We start from the raw sequence: 21,163 nt of genomic DNA, 5'->3' as shown, positions 1-21,163 counted from the left end.
GTGAGCAGAGAGGGTCTCTGCCAGGGCAAAGGGTGCGAATTACTGTCTTTGGGGAGCGTCAGGGAGTAGAGAGTGGGGGTGGAACAAGGGAGAAAGGGTGGCAAAGCCTCCAAGTGAGACTGGAGGGGGGTGGGGTGTCAGGGTGACTGGGTGGGATGGGGGTTGGGAGCATCGAGAAGGCAGGCTGCGTCCCTGGTGGGTGGCTATAAACAATATTTTTTCCATGATTTTGAGGGAATCAAACCTCAAGATGATCTGAGATTTGGAGAAATAACACACTGTCCCCACTCATAAAAGAAGGTGCCTAAAGCTGTGCTCAGAGTGAGGAGGGGCAGAAGGAGACTGAGTAGCCCTCAGTCTGAGGAAGGCAGAGTCACGGCAGGGATGGAGAGCAGGCATTGCTCTCCGGCCACCTGCTGTTTGCTGTTCTTTCTTCCCCGCCAAGGGGAAGGGTCTTCAGTTAGGAACAAGGGCACAGGTGGGGAGCTCACAGGAGGGCTGGGAGTGGAAGACAGCTGTCCCACCGCAGAGACTGGAGTCAGCGGATAGAGGTGGGGGGTCCTCTTGGAGACCTGAGAGGTTGTTGGTTCATGAGTTCAATATTTATTGAGCACCATGGACCTGGTACTGTTCCAGTGCTGGGGTGGAGCAGTGGACAAAACAAGGTCCCTGAGCTCATGGAATTTACATTCAACCAGGAGTAAAGAATAAACAAATTAATGTATGGTCAGTGGCAGTCAATGCTGGGAGTTGAAATAAAGATAAGGAGATAGTGATCGAATTCAGTGGGTGTTGGGAGAGGGCTGACATTTTAGGGAGAGTAGTCAGGGAAGGTCTCTCTAATGAGGTGAGCAGAGAGATGAATGAATGAAGCAGGCAGCTGGAGAGAATAAAGTGTTCTAGACAGAAAGAGCAGCCAATGAAGAGGCCTGAAGTGGGAGCAGGCTTGATGTATTCAAGTAAAAGAAAGGAGGCCCCTGAGCTGGAGGCAGGAGAGGGGTCCAGACGAGGTCAGGGGTGGGGGCAGGGAGGCAGCACCTTGTGGCTGTGGCCATGGGGAAGACTTTGGACTTGATGCTAAGTGTTGGGGGAAGCCACTGATATACAGACTTACCTCACAAGAGCTGCTGGTACTTGATTTTACCCAAAGGGGTAAAAGGTAAATTCTGAAAAGAAGAGAACAATTTGGCATCCATGCATGGCAAGTTCCAGAACAGGTTTCTAGTTGTGTGACTGTGACCATTTAGGAAAAGAGTAAGCTGTGATCCTTGAACACCAGCCAAACTCCCTCTCCCCTCCACCATTGTAATTGGATGGCCCCAGACAATTTATCTTGATCCAGCAAAGCATTTGGCATTTGTCCTTATAAACAAGACAGAAATGTGAGCTGAATGATAGAGACTCAGATTTAAAACTGAACAATTTTGATAAAGCTGAAGGTGATCTCTATGGGGGTGTCCCAAAGCTCCGTCCTTCCGCTGCCTGTGATTGTCATGAGTCCCTTGAATGGAGGCAGCGAAGCTGCGCTTCACCCTGCAGATGGCTCCGGGCTGAGAGGCGGCTCCAATACAATGGGTGATGAAGCAGATTCAAGGCAGCCTTGACAGATTGTAAAGTTGGGTTGAAACCAACAAGATGAAATTCACCAGGAATGAGTGCTAAATCCTGCGTTGAGGTTGTGAAAAAATTGGTTACATAAGACTGGGAAATCTGAATAGATGGAAATTTATGAGAAAGAATAAAAGAAAGAGAAAAGGAGGGAGAGAGAATGAGAGGAAGGAAGGAAGGAAGGAAAGAAGGAGGGAAAGGGTAGTGAGGAAGGAAAGGAAAGAAAGAAAGAAAGAAAAAGAAAGAAAGAAAGAAAGAAAGAACAAGAGAAAGAGAATGAAAGAAAGAAAGGTGGTTTTGTTCACAAGCTCACAACAATGTGTCCTTATGTCAGGAGACCCAACCAGGACCTAACCAGGAGAAAAGCCTGACCTCTGGGGGACGGAGTTCCTTGCCCTAAGCATCCAGTCCTATACAGGGCACCATATTGTGAGAAAGAGGTGACAAGCCAGAGAGAACCAGGAGAGGGATAACCAGATTAGATGAGGGTTTGACCACCCAGAAGTTGAATGATGAGGACAACCAGAAACTGGGAAGAAAGAGCGCTTGGCTGGGGCCCGGGCAAGCTTCCAGTGTGGGATTCAAACGTGGGGTTCTAAGCATTATGTTTGCCCAGTGATGGATCTGCTACTACCTGGGCGGTGGTGAGCCCCCACCTCACGCTGGGCCACCAGTAGCACCATTTATTGTGCCCCTGCTCCAGTCAAACACATGCTAGACCCTTTACGTCATTATCTCTTTTAATTGGTACAATAACCCCACGAGGTAGAGATTATTACAACTCTCATTTTAAAGGAAGGCTGTGGAGCAGAAGATTAAGTAACTAGCTTACGGCTCAAGAAGAGGCAGAAGCTAGACGAGAACCCAGACTGGGTGATTCCCAAGGGGGCTGCGCCCTACCTCCCCAACATTGAGCAGGTGTTTGTGCGGAGAGAACTGGGTAGTTCTTACAGTTTAAGGAGACACTTATGACCAACCCTTTGTGTTGTAAACAACAGTCATTCTCCCTCTCAAAATTCTGCAACAGATTTCCGGGGCTCAGGAACTCTGAGAACCCCTGTGATTGGACCCTATTCGCTACACTCCCTAGCAGCTGGGGTTCTGGGCACGCGGCGGGGGCTTCGGGATGGGCTGTGGACAGCGAGGGGGCGGTGCCCGGAGTCCCGCGTGGTGGGGCGTCGCCTGCAGGGGGCGCTGGCGGCGGCTCCTGGCGGAGGCTCCTGGCGGAGACAATCGCACTGAGCGGCCGCCGCAGCAAGAGCTGGAACGCGAGCGGGAGCCCGAGCCGCGCGGCGCGGCGCAGAGCTGGGGCTGAGCGGGGCCGGCCGAGTGGGGCCGGGCGGGAGCCATGGGCCATTAGGGCCGGGCCGAGCCCCGCGATGCCGCCGCAGAGTGGCCCCAGCGTCCTCGCGCGGCTGCTGCCGCTGCTGGGGCTGCTGCTCGGCGGCGCCTCCCGAGCTCCCGGCAAGTCGCCGCCGGAGTCCCCCAGCCCGCAGGGTGAGTGTCGGCCGGGAGGGGCAGTGATCGCGGGCCTGAGCCCCCCACCCCCGCGATCGGGCCCCCGCCCGCCAGCCCCCTCTTCGCGGCGCTCGTGAATTGGGGGGTGTTCTATTCCCTGGATTTGGGTGGGGGGAGCTAGGCGACCTGGGGTCCTCGCTTACGGGGGAGAGGAGGGAGGGAGAGGGAGACCGCCGGGCGGGGGTCTCGGGGAGACACAATGGGGAGGGCGGGGGTCCCCAGGCTCCGCGCCGTCGCCCCCTCCCGCCTTGTTTTTCTCCCTCCTGGTCCGCGAGGCGCTGCTGCCTGAGCCATTGTCTATCGAAGACACCCGCCCAGGGGCGGGCTGGGGCGGCCGCCCGCTCTGCAGCCCCCAGCGGGTTCCTCGCTCCCGACCCGGCTGGGTGGGAGCCCAGGCAGCGGCTGCCACCCTGGGCCCGGACGGGGGCTGGGCGCCTAGAGCTGGGTTTGAAGGGGGGAGGGGAGAGGGGGAGTGGGTGAGGCGGTGGGCGGATCGGCTGCTCGAATGGGGTTCCTCGTCCCGGAGTCTGACAGCCCCCAGACGGCCTCCCAGGTTCAGAATTTGGGGTGCACCAAAGAAACGCTGATGGGCTCATGATGGAGGAGGGGCTGCAGTTGGGGGGCTGTCTGGAAAAAGAGGTACGTTGTGATTCCCAGCTCAAGGCGCATGGCAGGGCTGTGGTGGCGGAGCCATGCTGAGCTGGCTAACTGGCCGTGGACAGTGCCGGCTGGGAGGGCAGGTGCCTGGGTCCCCGTCCAGCAGGCCTCCAGCCACTCCTGTCCGCAGCCCCCCCCCCAGGTCACCCCCTCCTCATCTCACCTCTGCATCGCAGTGGAGGAGACCCTCCCAGCGCCTCACGGGCCCAGGTGGGTGTGTGAGGTGGGAGCAGGGCAGGCTCCTGTAGCGGGAGAGGTGGGAGAGCCGGACCGTGACTCCCTGCCGACGCCTGGGTTCTCAGGGGCCTCCACCCACTCCAGCCCGCGCCCGCCTCCCAGCCCCTGGCCACGCACCCCAGCCACTGTTCTCCCCACTCCTGCCTCTTAGCCCCATCCCTGCTCTCCACTCTTCGCCTTTCCACCAAGGAGCTGACAGGAAAAGCGGGGGGGGGGGGTTGGATGAGGGAAGTGGGGTCCGGATGAAGGGAGGGGGTCGGATTTCCTCCTGGAATGAGGCAGGGCTGAAGCCTGGACAGGCGGATCCTGTATGGAATGTCAGGCTTTGAGGAATGGGGAAGGATCTCCTCGGCTTCAGTCTTCCCTGCTCCCTGCAGGAGAGGAGGCTTTGATGGGTAGGAAGGGGCCCTGTTTTTTCAGGAAACCTCTCCCTCAAGACCTGCACCTCAGGGGAGGTGGCCCAGGGAATTGGCTGGAATAGAGCCAGGAGAGGGGGTTCTCCCAGGCCACTAGCTGGGGGCCCAAGTTGAGGGAAAGGGGGAAGGGCACCTGCCCACCCCCTCCCCAGCTTGGCACTGATGCCTCCTCAGGCCTTACCTGCCCACCCCTGTGTTATTCCCTAAGCCCCCTCCCCTTTGCTAATGCTCTGGCCCTTGAACCCAAGGCATTCCTTCAAATGACCATATTCCAGACTCCTGGGTCCCGTCTTCCCAGCTGCTCTATACAGCTGCTCCTAGCCTGGGGTAGGAGTGGGGAGTCGGCAGGCCCCTCTAGCTTCTCAAAATTCCTGCTGGGTGGCCGGGAGAGGGGGTGGTGGTGCGGGGAGGCTACCGGTTCCCCGGAGAACCAGAAAGCAGGAAAGGTTCGAGTGTGTGCAGCCACCCGCCGAGTTGGGCTCTGGCCTGGGAAGCGGCAGGGAGGTGGGCTCAGGCGAACAGCTGGATGGGATGCCAAGGGCAGGCGTGGTGCTGGCCCTGGGGTTGGTTGAAAGCCTGAGACAAGACACCTGTCGCTGTTGAATGTCAGGCTCCACCCGTGAGGCCCCGTGACCTCCACATGCCCTGCTGCCCTCGGCTCCGGGGTCTTCCTCCTGTACCTGGCCTCTCCTAGGTTTGTGTCTAGCACCCAGCCCACTCCCCACCTCCCTCCTGGGCCCCGCACTGAGGCCTCTGTACCTTTCCAGGCATGACACCCACTCCCATTATTGGCAGCAAGGTAGGGGTGAGTCACGTTCTTGAGGAGGGGCTGTGCTGAGTGGGAAGAGGTAGATGGTGCCGTGGATCAGAGAGGCTGCCTGCAGAATCCACGAGAACAGCTCAAGGCTGGTCCCTACCCTGTCATCCCATCTGAGCTCGGGACACCTGCAGGCCAACCTGGCCAGACCATCTTGAGGCCAGGGGTAGGGGTGGCTGGAAAGAAAGACTTGGACTTCCCTTCCCAGCCTCCTCCACACTGGTTACCCTTGGGCCTGGGTCAGCCCCCCCAGATCTCCTTCCCCTTGCCAGGGCCCCAGCTCCCTGCCCATCTCCTGGGAGGAATGAGGGCGTTGCCATGGTGACTGACTGTAGCTGACCAGCTGGGAGGGGGCTGGCAGTCCATGTGAGGGGGAGGGGTCAGGAGGTACTTGTTTGGCCTTAGGGGTTGTGTGAGTCCCTAAATCTGAAGGGAAACAGGTGTGTGCAAAGGATTCTGGGCAGAGGATGAATGATGGGAATGGCCAACCTGCTGGTGTCCCCTTCTCAGTTTTTTCTTGAGAACCCAAACTCTGACCCAACCCCCCTTCCTCCCTTCCAAATGGCTGAAACTTGACCGCTCTCCTCTCCACTCGCAGATCCCTGGTTCTCCGGTTATTCATCCTTTCTCAGCCCTCCTTCCCTCTCCTCTCCCTGACACCAGCCCCATAGGGTCCAGTGGTTAAGAATTTGGGTCTAGAGACAGACTCCCTGGTTTGGATCCCAGATCTCCCACTTTACTGTAGTACAAGTATCTAAACTCTTTGGGCCTCAGTTTCCATATGGGCTAAGACATCGAGTCTAATACATCACTGACTGTAAGTTACACCATTATTTATTTCATATGCCAGTAAAAGAGGGAAAAAAATGCTGCCGATTATGATTATGACATATCGGTCATAGGTGTCGCCTGAATCCAGAAGTGTTAAAATGTCAGAATGTGCATGTGTCAGGCTTGATGAAATATGCTAATAGTACCACCTACCTCCCAGGCTGATGTGAGGTTTAAATGAGGGCTCTATAAATGCTGGCTCTTACAATACCTTGTCTAGCCTGGGCCCCAAAGCCACGCCCAACCCACAGCCCCCTCCTCTGAGCTCGAGGCTCCCCCCAGTTCTCTCATGCCTCCTCCTTCCTCCTCACTCCCCTCACCCCATCTTGCCCACAGAGATTCTGATCAAGGTGCAGGTGTACGTGAGCGGGGAGCTTGTGCCCTTGGCCCGGGCCTCAGTGGATGTATTTGGGAACCGGATGCTGCTGGCCGCCAGCACCACGGATTCAGAGGGCGTGGCCACAGTGCCCCTCAGCTACCGCTTGGGCACCTGGGTGCTGGTCACTGCTGCCCGCCCTGGCTTCCTCACCAACTCTGTGCCCTGGCGTGTTGACAAGCTGCCCCGTGAGTGCAGGGGCAGCTGGAGGGGGTGGGGAGCAGCTGACCCCATCAGCCCCTTCCCAAAATAGTCCTTGGGGGCGGAGAGGGCAGGCTTTCCAGCAGCTGCTGCCTGGGCTGGGGTATGCACAGGGGGCTGAGGGAGGATGAAGCCACTGGGATTCAGATGGTGGGAGTGCCAGCCTAGGGGAGGGGGGGGGCTTTCTCTGGAGCTGACAGACCATCCCTCCTGCAGTGTACGCGTCAGTCAGCCTCTACCTGCTGCCCGAGCGGCCGGCCACCCTCATCCTCTATGAGGACCTGGTTCACATCCTCTTGGGCTCTCCTGGTAAGACTCCCCGCTCTCCACTCCCCCACCCCTCCGCCCACACCAGCTCCTCTTTCCTCTCCCTGACTGGGTATAGAGAACTTCGCCTGCCACATGTTAGCTGGGTGCCCTTGGGCAAATCACTTAACCTCTCTGAGCCTTAGTTTGTTCGTCTGTAAGATGTGAACAATTGATAGTATCTACATCATCAAATTTAGGTGAGGATTAAATATCATCAAGCATGTGAAAAACTTCATAGAAGGTGGTCAATAAATGTTGATTGTTACTGGGGCTTCTCGTGGTTTCTATTCTCCCTCTACTCCTACCATTAGAATTCCCATTTCCTGCCACCTTATCTTCAGTGGATCCACACGTATTTCTTGTGCACCTACTGGGTGCCTGGCTATGTCAGGAGCCAGGGTCATTCCACAGGCATAGAACACCTATCAAGTGCAAGGACTGGAGCAATCCCACAGTGGCCCTTGTCCACCCACCAGGCTTTCGGTCTCACCCAACCAATACTTCCTGCAGCACCTGTGCTGTGCCAGGCATTGTCTCCGGTGCTGGGGAATAATGGTAAGGAAGAGCAGAGTGGCCCCCCACCTGGTGGAGTTCCCCGACGACTAGGAAGACAGACAGAGCATTGCAAACGCTGAGATAATTACAGATCAGGCAGGGCAGGGGAGCGGAGGGCAGCTGCTTTCAATACTGAGAGGACCCTCACGTGGGAGAATAGCAGGGTGAGGGGATTTGGCCAAGGGAGCTGTGGGACGCGGGGGCTCGGGAGTTGAAGGGGGAGCAAAGGCACCTTTGCTGGAGAGGAATCAAGATGCAGGGGCAGAAGGGGACCGTGAGGGTGCAGGGGTCTGGTCTGGCTATGCAGGATGGGGACGTGGTGTAGACTGGTTGATGAAGCCAGGCAGAGGGTAAATTCCATCTGGCTAGTACTAGGGAGCCACTGTGGGTTCTGGAGGGAGAGCCTCCCCTCCCCAATTTATATTCTTATCTTGAGCCCTTGTCCCCAATTACTTTTCTGGTTTGCTCCTCTTCCTCTCTCTGATCCTGAACCAGAGGCTTCTAAGATGTCTTTGGAGGTTTCTAAAATGCCAAACGAACCCGAGCTTAAACCCTCCCACGGCTCCCACTGCTTTTGGCAGAAAGCCTAGACTCTTTCACAAAGCTGGCAGCGCCCTCCAGGGCCTGGCGCAGTCACCTGCAGTGCCCCGACCAGCAAGCCGCCTCGTGCCCCTGGGCCTCTCTCCTGTCAGTCCTCCTGGAAGTCCCTTTCCACTTTCTTTCCCAGCTGACTCTTACACTGCAGGGCTCCGCAGGGCATTCCCGAGCTGGGCAGGCCAAGCTCCCCTTGCACCACGCTATTTTACCACCGAGGCAGGATGGAACGGTGGGTGAGAGGAGGGGCCCTGGCACCAGACTGCCTGGGCTTCAGTCAGGCTCCAGTGACCTTGGGCAAGTTACTGAACTTCTCCCGCCTCCATTTCTGCATCTATAAAATGGGGCTGATAATAAAGGCACCTACCTCAGGGACTGTTGTGCTAATTTCAGGGGTTAATATAAGTAACCTGCTTAGAACAGTGCCAGCATATCTTAAAGCTTAATAAATGTTAGCTATTACCATATTATATTGGAATACTGTTTATACATCCCCTCTGCTCCAAGCCAGACAGACAGACAGACACACACACACACACACACACACACACACACACACACACACACACCCTAAGTTGTCAAATGCAGTAGCCACATGTGGCTATTTACATTTGAATAAATTAAAAGTTCATTAAGCGTTTTAGAATTAAAAATAAATGCAGTTCCCCAGTCGCACTAGCTACATGTCAAGTGCTTAACAGTCCTGTGTGTCTAGTGGGTACTGTTGCAGGCAGCAGGACACAGAACATTTCCATCCATAGCAGGAAGTTCTAACAGGTACTGTAATGAACAGTGACGCACTAGACTGTGAACTTGAAGGCAGGGAATTGTAAATTGCATCTTATTCCTCTTTGTATCCTCACAAACTAACACAGTGCCTGCCACACAGCAGGCAATAATAATTGAGGACCTGAACCTCGTCATTTTATAAATTAACATGGAAAGAGTGTTTCCGAGAGAGCAAGTAACTTGCTCGGGGGTCACACAGCCAGGACCAGAAGATTACAGGTCCATGTCCCTTCTAGGTTATCATTCTAAGCCTGCCCAGTTCTCTCCCCAAGTCACCACCCTTCCTGGCCTTCCCAAGTGGCCTAACCCATTGGCTCCCCTTCTCTTTAGATAATTGCTTTCTGCTCTGGTCCCTGGGGACCCTTGTCCCTGGCCAGGCCACTGCAGCCCCTCTTTCCATCCAGGTGCCCGCTCCCAGCCCTGGGTGCAGTTCCAGCGCCGGGCTGCCCGCCTACCTGTCAGCTCTACCTACAGCCAGCTCTGGGCCTCGCTCACACCTGCCAGCACCCAGCATGAAATGTGGGCTTTCCCTGCCTTCCTGGGCACAGAGGCCTCCAGCTCAGGTATGCTGGGTGCCAGCCATGGAAGAGGGATGTTCTCCCCACCAGGCTTTAGCCCTCATCACTTGTGTCCCCTTCCTGCAGGCAATGGCTCCTGGCTGGAGCTGATGCCCGTGGCTGCTGTGAGCGTGCACCTGCTGGCAGGTAATGGGACAGAGGTGCCACTCTCAGGCCCCATTCACCTGTCCCTGCCTGTGCCCTCGGAGCCTCGTGCCCTCACTGCGGGCACCAGCATTCCAGCCTGGAGGTTCGACCCCAAGAGTGGTGAGTGCCTCAAGGAGGTGCAGATGCTAGAGTTTGGGGAGAGAAAGTAGGACTTAAGTTGGGGGGACACTGAGTGTGATGAAACCCTTGCCTCTCCCAGGGCTGTGGGTACGCAATGGCACTGGTGTGATCCGGAAGGAAGGCCGGCAGCTCTACTGGACCTTCATCTCCCCTCAGCTGGGGTACTGGGCAGCTGCCATGGCCTCCCCCACGTCTGGTGAGAGTGGGGGGACAGCAGGGGTGGTGGGTAGTAGAAAGGGAGGCTGGGAGAGTGGACTCCTGAACGGCAGGAGGGACACCCACACCTGCGAATGCTAAGCTCTTGCCCCGCACAGGGCTGGTCACCATCACGTCGGGCATCCAGGACATCGGCACCTACCACACCATCTTCCTGCTCACCATCCTGGCAGCCCTGGCCCTGCTGGTGCTCATTCTGCTGTGTCTGCTCATCTACTACTGCCGGTGAGTGCCCCGCATCCCCTCCGACTGCTTCCCAATCCCCCAGCCTCCTCTCATCCTAGGCACTGACTGAGGCCAGCTCCATGCCTGGTCTTGTGCTGGGTGCTCGAGGCCCCAAAGATGCATAAAACACAACTTCGATCCTCAAGGCCTGACAGGAAAGCACTGCATATGCACATGCAAAGACCAAAAGACGGGGGAGAGGAAGCAGGAGCTGCAGGCCAGGCCCCTCCAGGGACACTCTGCAGCTGCTTCTACCACCCAGCCCTCACTTTCAGGGGTCCTCAGGCCACACATGCCCCTGGGTGGCTTAGGTGCCTCTCCCCGGCTCTCACTGCACCTGCTATGTCTCAAGGAGTGCAGTTTATGCCGAGGGAGGCCCAAATGGGCACAGCTGCTGGCTGCTCCCCCCACAGACTCTCAAGCTCTTTCCGCACACCTCTCCCAGGACCCATCTGGGCTCCCCAACCTCTCTCTTGAGTCCCAGGCACTGTCCCCACCACCTCCAACTATATCCATTCCCCATCTTCCAACTGCGGGTTTAGGGAGCTGCTCTGGCCTCCACCCTTTCCTGACGGTCCCGCTCTGCCCCCTGTCTCCAGGAGGCGCTGCCTGAAGCCGAGGCAACAGCACCGCAAGCTGCAGCTCTCCGGGCCCTCTGACGGTAACAAACGAGACCAGGCCACCTCTATGTCCCAGCTGCATCTCATCTGTGGGGGACCCCTGGAGCCAGCCCCGTCGGGGGATCCCGAGGCTCCGCCTCCAGGCCCCCTCCACTCAGCCTTCTCCAGCTCCCATGACTTGGCCGCCTCCCGGGACGACTTCTTCCGTGCCAAGCCGCGCTCCGCCGGCCGCCCAGCCGCCGAGCCTGCGGGTGCCCGCGGGGGCGAGGGCGCCGGGCTCAAGGGCGCCCGCTCCGTCGAGGGTCCCGGCGGGCTGGAGCCAGGCCTGGAGGAGTACCGGCGGGGCCCCCCGGGGACCGCGGCCTTCCTGCAGGAGCCGCCCTCGCCGCCACCGCCCTTCGAGCACTACCTGGGCCACAAGGGGGCGGCCGAGAGCAAGACCCCCGACTTCCTGCTGTCTCAGTCGGTGGACCAGCTGGCGCGGCCGCCGTCGCTCAGCCAGGCGGGGCAGCTCATCTTCTGTGGCTCCATCGACCACCTTAAGGACAGCGTCTACCGCAACGTCATGCCCACCCTGGTGATCCCCGCGCACTACGTGCGCCTCGGCGGCGAGGCGGGCGCAACGGGGACGAGCGACGAGCCGGCCCCGCCCGAGGGCGCGGCCCCCGGCCCGGCGCGCCCTTTTCCCCAGCCCGACCCCCAGCGCCCGCTGATGCCGGGCCACTCGGGCGCGGGGGGCGAGGGCGGCGGGGGTGGCGGCAGCGAGGGCTGGGGGAGTGGGCGCTCGGCACCGGTCAGCGGCTCGGTCACCATCCCGGTGCTGTTCAACGAGTCGACCATGGCGCAGCTCAACGGGGAGCTGCAGGCGCTGACCGAGAAGAAGCTGCTCGAACTGGGCGTGAAGCCTCACCCGCGCGCCTGGTTCGTGTCCCTCGACGGGCGCTCCAACTCGCAAGTGCGCCACTCCTACATCGACCTGCAGGCGGGCGGCGGCGGCCGCAGCACCGATGCCAGCCTGGACTCGGGCGTCGACGTGCACGAGGCGCGGCCGCCGCGCCGGCGGCCCCTGCGGGAGGAGCGGGAGCGCACTCCTGCTGCCGCCCCGCCGCCGCCGCCGCCGCCGCCGCCGCCGCCGCCGCCGCCCGCGCCCCCGCGCCTGGCGCTCAGCGAGGACACGGAGCCGAGCAGCAGCGAGAGCCGCACGGGCCTCTGCTCCCCGGAGGACAACTCGCTGACACCGCTGCTGGACGAGGTGGCGGCGCCCGAGGGCCGGGCGGCCACGGTACCCCGGGGGCGGGGCCGCAGCCGCGGGGACAGTTCCCGCAGCAGCGCCAGCGAGTTGCGGCGCGACTCGCTCACCAGCCCGGAGGACGAGCTGGGGGCGGAAGTGAGCGACGAGGCGGGCGACAAGAAGAGCCCGTGGCAGCGGCGGGAGGAGCGGCCGCTCATGGTGTTCAACGTCAAGTAGCACCCAGCCTGGCGCCGCCTCCGGGCCGGCCCCCGCCGCCTCCGCCTGGGCCCGCCCCCAGGGTGCGTGCTCCGGGGGGCCGCGGGGCCCCTCGCCCTTAGCCCCCAGCCCCGGCCTGGAAAGATGCCCGGGGGCCTGCGGAGCTGTCCGGTGGTATGTGCTGGGTAATGTCTCGGGAGGCACCCGTGTCTGCCTCCGAGAGGGAGGTGGGAGGGGTCCAGACCCCCGATGGGAGGTGCTGGGGAGGAGGGCTGGGTGGGGGGAAAGCAGTGCCTGTATAAACGTGGCTGTACATAGAAAGCTCTATCGTGGGAAAGCAGGAGGGGCACCTGGGCCTCAGCTGCTAGTGTGAGGGCTGGGAAGGGAGGGGCGTTCTAGTGGACCCCTGGGAGGGGAGGGGGTGCCGCTTGCCGACTAGCCCACCTCTGGGCTACGATGTCACAGGGCTGGAGGCTGGGGCGGCTCTGGGGACTAGGGGATAATGTGATGGGATCGCTGTGGGCAACAGCAAATATAAAACTGGTGAGATAAACTTCTGTGTGTCTTTCTGTGAGGTGGGGGAAATGTGGACACTGGATGGGGGCCCTGGCTCCAGGGCCCCCTGGGGAGGGCAGGCAGGGTGGCCAAATCAGACACTGTTAAGAAAGTGTACAAACTTTACTGCAGCGCACGCGCACACACACACACACACACACACATGCACACCTGTGGATAGGGAACAGCACCTGGCCACAGGGTCCACGGAAAGGGGGGAGGGGATGGCAGCTGGAAACGTGGCTTTTGCCACAGCCCTCGTTGGGATAGGGAGGGCCTTAGACTGAGGCCCCGCCTCCCAGGGTGACAGGGGTACTCAGAAATGGGGGTCTGGGAGACTGTGGCGGCGGAGAGGTGCTGGCGAGGCCTGAGCAGTGGGCACCCTCTGAGCAGGGTCCCAAAGGCCGCGGAGTGTCTTCAGTCCTCAGTCCCTCCTCACAGCAGCTGCCTCGGGGCCGGGTTCCTCTGAGGAGCGTCCCAGCGGAGGGCTTCCCGGAGCAAACACTTGGTGCCCTTGGCCCCACAGCGGAAGCCAGAGGGACAGCAGTGACGCCTGTCCGCACAACACGTGCCCTGGATGGTGGGAGTGGGGGGCAAGAGTTGCACGTGGCAGGACCCGGCCCAGGCCCACACCCGGCCCCAGGGCGGGGGGTGGCACTGACCTGGCGGTAGGGACAGCAGGCCCAGCCCCCTCGGCTGTCTCGGCAGCAGGTTTGGTTATCGTGGCAGAAGTGCCCCTCCCCACAGTCCACGTTCCCCACACCCACGTGCCGGCCGTGGTCCAGGTGGGCAGCAGGGCGGGCAGAGTCCACCTCCTTCTCGCAGGATCGGGCCTTCACGTTGCAGGTGTACCCAGCCGGGCAGCAGTGCTGGCGGTCCTCACAGCACACGGCCTGGGGGACAAAGGGGCATTACACTCTCGACCACCTAACTTCCCCCCACCTGGGACTGGACTCCCCTGTCCTGTCCGGAAGCAGGCAGGTGGGCACTCACGTGTGGCAACTGGCAGCAGGCCCAGCCCCCGCTCAGGCTCGGGCAGCAGGTCTGCCCCACGGGGCAGCTGGTGTGCTGGTCACAGCCCATGTCTCTGGAGTGGGACAGGGAAGCCCGGCGGGCAGGCAACTTGGCCAGTCCGGTCACCACCTTGTTCCCCCTCTTACAGTGCCCCCCAGCCAAACACGTGTAGCCCTGGGGGCAGCAGTGCTGGTGGTCTGAGCAGCAGACAGCCTGGGGAGGTGGCAGAAAAGGGTGGTCTAGGAAGCTACTACGGGGTGGAGCGCTGAGCCCCCGCTGCCTCCACTCTGCCTCTCCTGCTCACAGCTCCTCCAGCTGGGAATGACTCTGACTGAGCTGGTGCCACCCGTGGGCCAGGCAGAGGGCAGGAGAGCAAGGCAACAGGAGCCTGGCCATGTGCTCAGGCCAAGACACCGTCCCTCCCCCCAACACTCTCCCCCTTTCCATGCACCTCTGGGGCAGGACAGCAGCCCCACTCCCCAGACGTGAGTCGACAACAGGTATTGGAGGAGGGACAGCTGGTGACGATATCACAGGGGACATCATTCTCCACGGCTCGGGAGTCCAGCAGGCTGACGTGGGCTGGGGCCTTCCTCATCCAGGGCACCCGGCGGGCCCCCTGTTCACAGGTACCCTTCTCTGTGTCACACCTAAACCCGGCCGGGCAGCAGTGCACGTGGTCCTCACAGCACACAGCCTAGGGTGGAGGGAGAGGGGACGGTGGGCCTGGGGGGCCTAGCTGGCTGCCACCCTCTGCTCAGCCCAGGCCACTCACCGCTCCTCGGTACCTGGGCAAAAGGGCAGCAGCCCCAGGCCCCGGACAGCAGGCGGCAGCAGGTGTAGTCGTCGGGGCAGCTCACCTCCATGTCACACTTCACCTCCTGGACTGTGAGGCAGGCAAGGAGGATGGGTCAGCAGTGGCGCTGGGAACCCTCGGGGGTGCCCTCCCTTTGTCAGTTCCACAGCTAGAACCGGATGTGAAGGATGGAGGGTACCGCTCAGACCACCCCGGCAGTGATCCTAAGGCGAGGCCCAATGTGGACGAAAGGGGGCTGTCCCTGCCCTGGCCCCTCCGTGCGGCCATTTCTGCTCACTCCTCATGGTGCAGGTGGAATGGCGGCGTCTGCCGCCTCCCCCGGTACCTGTGTGTGCGGGCAGCTTGATGAGGAGGTCCGTAGCGTTCTCCTTGGAGAGGCACTTACTCTGGATCAGGTCACACACAGTGTCCTGGGGGCAGCAGTGCAGGTGGTCGGAGCAGCAGACGGCCTGGGTGAGGGCGAAGTCGTCTTTGGGATTTCCAGTCTCCCGAGAGCTCAGGGAGCAGCCAGACCGACAGCTGGCACTGCCCCAATCCCCCACTAGGGGGTGGCATGAGTCCTGAGCAGCCAGGCTCACAGCCAGCCACCAGCCAGCCAGCCCCACCCCTTGGAGTCCCTGCCTGGTAGGTAGGTGTCCAGGCCAGATGGCTGTGGACGCACAGCCCAACTGGCTACAGCCCCTCACTCACACTGGGCATCGGGCAGCAGCCATACTTTCCACTGGGCAGCTTGCAGCAGGTAGAACCATCAGGGCACTGGGACTGTGCATCCGGGCACAAGACCACTGGAAGGAGAGAGAGAGGTGAGGGGGCAGCCAGGGTGGAGGGGAAGGTCTCCCCAGCTAGGAGTTAGATGAGGCCTCTCCTCGCTCCCAGCTCACACCCCGACACTCTCCCACCTCCTTACCTGGCCTTTTAGTCTTCTGGGCAGGGATCTTCTTTGCCAGGGGGTGGGTGCCTGCGGCCGTGAGGCAGAGGCCACGAGCCAGGTCACAGGAGGTGCCGTGAGGGCAGCAGTGCACCTTGTCTTCACAGCAAGAAGCCTGAGAAGAGATGGCCCTGACTATGTCTTTGCTCCCTCCAGCCCTTCCTCTGCCCCCACTGCCCTCCTCCCTCCCCCCATCTTCCCAAACTTGTACCTGGGGCATGGGGCAGCACCCCCACGAGCCATCAGGCATACTGCAGCATGTGGAGGAGTTGGGGCATTCGAACTGTCTGTCGGGGCACTGGACGGCACCCAAGGGCTTGGTATCTGTGGATGGGATGACCCAGGATTCCACCCCGTCAGTGAAGGTCATTCCTCCCACCACTCGAGGAGCTGCTGGCACCAGAGCCTGCAGGCCCAGCTACAGGAGGATTCGGGGGCTGGCACTAGGGCTCAGGGCTCCCCCAGGCTTTCCTAACCCACTGTCCCCCAAGCCAGTCCTTGCCCCAGCAATATGGCACAGGGCAGAAGCATCCACTGACTGGGTAGGCCTTAAACCAGGCCAGCTTGGCCTGTCCCCACCCACAGAATGCTTGGCCGTGGGTCTGGAGTCTTACATTCTCTCCTGACCCCTCCTCGCCCCCGCGCTGCTCCTCTCTCCAGAGCAGGGGGGCTGCTTAGTACAGATGTCACGTGAATGAGGACACGAGGGCAGGAATCAAGGTCACCCAGCTGGCTGCACGCCTGGGTGCTCCAGGCTCTATGTGCTGCCCATCTGGCTCACCTGATCTTTGGAAGCAGGACCGCCCGTCAGCACTGCAGTGGAAGCCCTGGGGGCAGCAGTGGTGGCCATCCCCGCATGACACGGCCTGTGGGACACAGAGGTGCCTTCGTTGGCTAGGCCCATTTCCCTGAGGGTGGGAAGAGGGTGCAGGAAAAGTATAAACACAGACCCAAGCCCTCCATCGACCTGATGGCACCCTCACCTCTGGGAACGGGCAGCAGCTGGAGGTCCCCGAGACAGTGAGGATGCAGGAGTAGCCGGGCGAGCAATGGGCGTCGGTCCGGCACGGTGTGCCCAGATGCCGGCTCAGCGCCGTGGGCCACTTGTCCTGGGAAGCGAGAGAAAGGGGTAAACAGAAGGACCCGAGCCCGGCCCCCTCCTCTGGCCAATCCAAGATGAACCTTTAGGAAATCCCAGGCTGCTAGCTCTTGCCTGGGCCGAAGGGCACTCACCGGAACGGGATTGCAGCAGCTGTAGGTAGCTCCTCTCAGGTCCAGGCAGCAGGCCACAGGGCAGAGCTGACCGTCTGGGCACTGTGTTCCAGCCACCAGCCCTGTCACTAAGGCCACCCAGCTCACCAGAGTCCACATGGTCCACCTGCAAAACCCCTAGAGGCGTTTGGCAACCAGCTGAAGCCCAGGCCACCCTCGATTCTGGGCCCAGTCACTCCCCCTGCCCCAGGCCCAGGCCTAGCTGAGCCTCCCCAGCCACACCCTGTCCAGACAGGAAGAAGGATGCGGGGCCTGAGATTCAGTTTCCTACGTGTGTCCTGTGTGGGTGTCACATGTACACCGGCGCGTGTACACCCATGAGCATGAATGCTGGCATGAGCACGTGTGTGAATCTGTGTCCCCACATGTGGCCTAACACCTCAGTCTCTGTGGCTGAGTGTGTAGAGACGTGGGTATGTGAGAGTCAAGAAGATTTGTGGGTTTTGTGGGTCTGATCTGTGGGGATGTGGACCACCTCCGAGGGGTGGGGAAGGCATCAGTAGCCATGAGAGGACAGGGATGGGGTGCAAGGAGGGAGTCTCCCCTTGAAGAAAAGCCAGGGTTCCACTTCCTGAGCCAGCCCCCCTAGATGCCTGATGCTGTGCTCACACCTGCACCCTGCTAAGGCCTGTTGGCGGGGGAAGGGGAGGGGAGGACACTTGATGACACTGGCAACCACGGGGTTGAGAAAGTTGTGAAAAAGGAAGTACGGTGCCGGTGGAGTCTGGGCTGCCTTCCCCAGAGGCCAGCCACCACCTGCCCACTGACTGTCGCCTCCCCACCCAAGGAAGGGGATACACAGGCTGAGTCAACCTTTGGGACACCTGTGTTCTAAGGGCCCCCCAATACCACCAGGCCCTTTCAGAATCCCCAAACATACCCCCCTCCCTTCCCCCCACCTCTCCCTGCCCTGGGGCCGAAACCCAGCTGCATGTGGGGAGACCACGTGTGCCCACCGGGCTGCCGATCTGCATCATCAGCGGGAAGTAAGCCTCGGTCTCTGGAAGGGAGCAGCCTTTCACTTCTTAAACAACTCTTCCCCCAAGCTCAGCCAGCCCTGCTAGCTCAATGGGGTGGGCCCAAGAGATGTTACGCTGCCTAGAGGGGCCAAAACAGTCATGTTTGTTGAGCCTCTTAGGAGCCAGTGACAACACTCTACATTATTTTCTTTCTTCTTTGCAACAACTGTCCAAAGTAGAAATTATTACCTTTACTTTTCAAAGGAGGAAACTGAGGCTAGAGATGTGAAGTAACTCCCCCCTGTCATATATCAAGACATAGAGATGACAGGCTTTGATGGCTCCAGACTATACTGGACCTGGGTTCGTTTCACAAGTGGACCATGGGTAGTGCCTGGGAATGGGACCCCAAACCCCAGGAGGAGAGAGGCCTGGGGTCCAAGCTGAGAAGAGGGGTAGAAGCGCTTCCTGGACAGGTGGACCAGGCCAGGACAGAAACACAGAGTACGGGGCTGCCTGGATTCTGCACATGGCTCCTAGTCCTAGAACTGCCACCGTTGACTATGAGAGCCCCAAAAGTTGCTCCCTGTCTTTGGGCCTCAGTTCCCCATTAGTCTGTGTGTGGACACTGCACACTTTGTATGGCAGGGAATCGCACACACCCAGTCACTCACATCCTCTCTCCCTCACCTGGTTTTCCTCAGTGCCCCCTCTCCAGCTCAATGACCATCCCCAGGAGGCCATCTCCTGGCCAGGTAAGGCTGAAGAAGACTGGTCCTGGACTGCGGCCCCTTTCACCCTCTACACCGATGCCCACAGCCCCCCACCCTGCAAGGCATCTACAGCTGGCCGCTGTAGGAGTGCCTGTCTGCACACATCTCAGACTACTCAGCGCCCTAATGATTCATTTACATATATTCTCCTTCCTGTGTATCCTGAGGTTCAGGAGTAGAGTGTATGCTTCTACCGAATATACGTGCATGCACGCGCCCAAACACACTCAGGACCAGGGATGGGGGAGGAGGGGACCCCAGTCCTCTCAGCAGGGTTCCAAGTGGTGGCCTCTCTCCTCCCCACCCTACACTGCCACCGCAGAGAGGGACAGGAACCTCTTCAAGCCCCCAGCTCCGTCATCTTCCACTAGGGGGCAGCCCCCAACTCCGAGTGTCAGGAGAGAGAGATTCCCAAAAGGTGAGCCAACCCAGCAGCGAGAGCAGGAAAAAGTGGCAGGGGGAGGCGGAAGTTAGCTCGTCCCACCCCCACCCCCGCGAGAGGAAGTGAGAGAGAGCCAGACACAACCCAGGGGTTCAGTCACCACTCCCAAGTCCCTACTGTCTTTGAGGAGGCCAGCGTCTCAAGCCCCGTTCCCAGTCCCCCGAGCTCGGGGACCATGGGCGGGCGCCTCGCCGGCTCCCGGCCGCCGCGGGGACTACCCACCAGCACCACCACCTGCCGACGGGGGCGGAGTCGGCTCCAGAACGGAGTAGTCTCTGCTCTGGGGGAAGGGGCTGCAGGCCCCAGGGGTGCTGGAGAGGGAGAAAGCCCCTTCTAATGGGGGTCACTGCAGTTACTGCTTATTCCCACCACCCATAAAACCCCTTCCAGTGCATCGGAGTTGCTCTAAGGGAGTCTTTTCTTGTCTCCCTGATGAAACTACAGAGGAGCCTGAAGCCCCCACCTCCTCCTGGCTGGGCCCCTGGGAAGGAGCAAGCGAGAGGTCTACGCAGCCACCCTCCTTACCTGCGTCGGGGTCGGCGATCCCTGGGGAGCAGCTACCGGGCAGCTCACCAACTTGGCCCCCTCGGCGCGTTGGCCCACCCACCTCTGTTTCCATTGGCCAGGTGTCCGGGCTGTCTCACTCCCATTGGCTCCTCGTCGACGTAAAGGCGGGGCCAACCTGGGAGGCTGTGCTGCTTTTCCTACTCAATTCACTCTCCTCCCTCCCTTCCTCTCTCTCCCCAACCCCCCATTTCTAGGGATCATGTGATTAGGCAATCATGTGATGCCGTCGCCGGCTAAGCCTGCCTGCTGATTCCCGCCTCGCCGCCTCCTGCAGCCCCATCCCGAGATGGGCCAGCTCCTGTCAGGGGACATTGAGAGCCAAGAGCTGTCCCTTAGAGGGTGCGTACAAGAGCATTTACAGGATGTCTCTTGGATTTGGAACAGCTGTGCATCCTGTTTCTATTCTAGTCAACAAACTCAGATTTAATGCTGGGCAGCCGGGCCCCAAAGGGGAGTGAAGGAGTAGTGAGGGCAAGGATAAACAGCCCTCAAGCCCCTTCCTCAAGGGGCTCACAGCAGGGGGTGGGGTGGGGTTGGAGAATCGGGAGCCAGGTGCTCTAGGTGTGTGTAGGGAAGACGTAGTAGGTTGGCTCTAGGCAGGGAAAAAGAGGTTTAATTCCACCTTGGGGGCCTTTTTTTTTTTTTTTTTTTTTGGTGGTACGCGGGCCTCTCACTGTTGTGGCTTCTCCCGTTGCGGAGCACAGGCTCCGGACGCGCAGGCTCAGCGACCTTGGCTCACGGGCCCAGCCGCTCCGCGGCATGTGGGATCTTCCCGGACCGGGCCACGAACCCGTGTCCCTTGCATCAGCAGGCGGACTCTCAACCACTGCGCCACCAGGGAAGCCCCGTGGGGGCACTTTTTTGAGCTGAGGCTGGGAGGATTTAAACTGGCAAGTGGGGAGGGGTTAGAGAAGTGGCTAGATAGGGGGTAATGGGAAGAGCATTAGGAAACCAGATGGGAAAGGCAGCCTTGGGCAGGGATTGAGTGCCAGGTTCAATGGAGTGGACTTGAGGAGCTGCTGGGTGTGTGGCACCAGGCTGGGCTGGCTGTGCGTGCATAGCGCAAGTGGCTTCCTAGTTTCGGTTGGCCCTACCTTTCAGGAATTGACATGCCGGTGAGGAGAGAAAATATACCGCACGGAACAGATTCACCAGCAGCAGGAGCTAGACTGCTCAGTGCCAAGGGGCCTTTCCCCGACAGAGATGGGTGATGGGAGATGCACCAGGAGAGATGAGAGGCCCAGAGGAAGCCTGGTGCCAGGTCTTGGAGGAAGGGCCGCGTTTGGTTGTGCCGAGTGGCTGGGGAGCACTGCAGGTTAAGCAAAGAGCTTGAGCTGGGGGTGAGGCTGGGGTTGGGGACAAATAGCCAAACTCAGGGGTGGCGGGAGTCTGGGTAGAGAAGATTTTGATAGAATCAACTGACTGTAAATGTGAGGACTGGACTCTGGGCTCTCAATTCTATTTCACTGATAGATGTGTCCATTCTTAAAGCCAGTATCACACTGTCTTAATTACTATAGCTTTTTAGCAAGTTTTGAAATAGGGGAAGTGGGAGTCCTCTAATTTCTTTTTCAG

The 21,163-nt window shown here is 59.9% G+C and overlaps 2 protein-coding genes across 3 annotated transcripts; one reads left to right on the top strand and one right to left on the bottom strand.

Moving 5' to 3' along the window:
- The first annotated feature begins 1,848 nt into the window (after nt 1-1,848).
- On the top strand, nt 1,849-12,808 carry FAM171A2 (family with sequence similarity 171 member A2). Its single transcript, XM_033846893.2, has 8 exons — nt 1,849-3,105; nt 6,421-6,648; nt 6,878-6,970; nt 9,313-9,471; nt 9,553-9,732; nt 9,833-9,949; nt 10,068-10,194; nt 10,794-12,808. The coding sequence occupies exons 1-8, from the start codon at nt 2,577-2,579 to the stop codon at nt 12,280-12,282; spliced, it is 2,922 nt and encodes a 973-aa protein (XP_033702784.1). The 5' UTR covers nt 1,849-2,576; the 3' UTR covers nt 12,283-12,808.
- A 116-nt stretch (nt 12,809-12,924) lies between these two features.
- Nucleotides 12,925-19,694, bottom strand: GRN (granulin precursor). Of its 2 annotated transcripts, XM_033846895.2 has the most exons (13): nt 19,547-19,693; nt 16,809-16,953; nt 16,559-16,684; nt 16,357-16,441; nt 15,787-15,899; nt 15,555-15,690; nt 15,338-15,432; nt 14,973-15,096; nt 14,619-14,716; nt 14,282-14,527; nt 13,810-14,043; nt 13,479-13,709; nt 12,925-13,389 (listed from the first exon to the last, which is right to left on the bottom strand). In XM_033846895.2, exons 2-13 carry the CDS (start codon nt 16,944-16,946, stop codon nt 13,252-13,254), a joined length of 1,764 nt encoding a protein of 587 aa, XP_033702786.1. In that variant the 5' UTR covers nt 16,947-16,953; nt 19,547-19,693; the 3' UTR covers nt 12,925-13,251. The 2 variants fall into 2 exon arrangements, with proteins under 2 accessions (XP_033702786.1, XP_073654547.1); XM_073798446.1 differs by lacking the exon at nt 13,810-14,043 and having other exon boundaries at nt 19,547-19,694.
- Between the last annotated feature and the right edge of the window lie 1,469 nt (nt 19,695-21,163).

This window comes from Tursiops truncatus, chromosome 20 (genome assembly GCF_011762595.2).
Source record: "Tursiops truncatus isolate mTurTru1 chromosome 20, mTurTru1.mat.Y, whole genome shotgun sequence".
NCBI classification, from domain to species: Eukaryota; Metazoa; Chordata; class Mammalia; order Artiodactyla; family Delphinidae; genus Tursiops; species Tursiops truncatus.
The sequence above is the reverse complement of the archived record's forward strand: the minus strand, read 5'-3'. Positions and strand labels throughout refer to the sequence as shown.

Bases quoted from the DNA above. Each gene is read 5' to 3' on its own strand.
- FAM171A2 (XM_033846893.2), top strand. From the start codon at position 2,577: ATGACCAACCCTTTGTGTTGTAAACAACAGTCATTCTCCCTCTCAAAA. The intron at 6,971-9,312 runs GTAAGACTCCCC...CTTTCCATCCAG, and splicing joins CATCCTCTTGGGCTCTCCTG to GTGCCCGCTCCCAGCCCTGG. The intron at 10,195-10,793 runs GTGAGTGCCCCG...CCCTGTCTCCAG, and splicing joins CTGCTCATCTACTACTGCCG to GAGGCGCTGCCTGAAGCCGA.
- GRN (XM_033846895.2), bottom strand. From the start codon at position 16,946: ATGTGGACTCTGGTGAGCTGGGTGGCCTTAGTGACAGGGCTGGTGGCT. The intron at 16,685-16,808 runs GTGAGTGCCCTT...CTCGCTTCCCAG, and splicing joins GCTGCTGCAATCCCGTTCCG to GACAAGTGGCCCACGGCGCT. The intron at 15,433-15,554 runs GTAAGGAGGTGG...CTCTCCTTCCAG, and splicing joins CCAGAAGACTAAAAGGCCAG to TGGTCTTGTGCCCGGATGCA.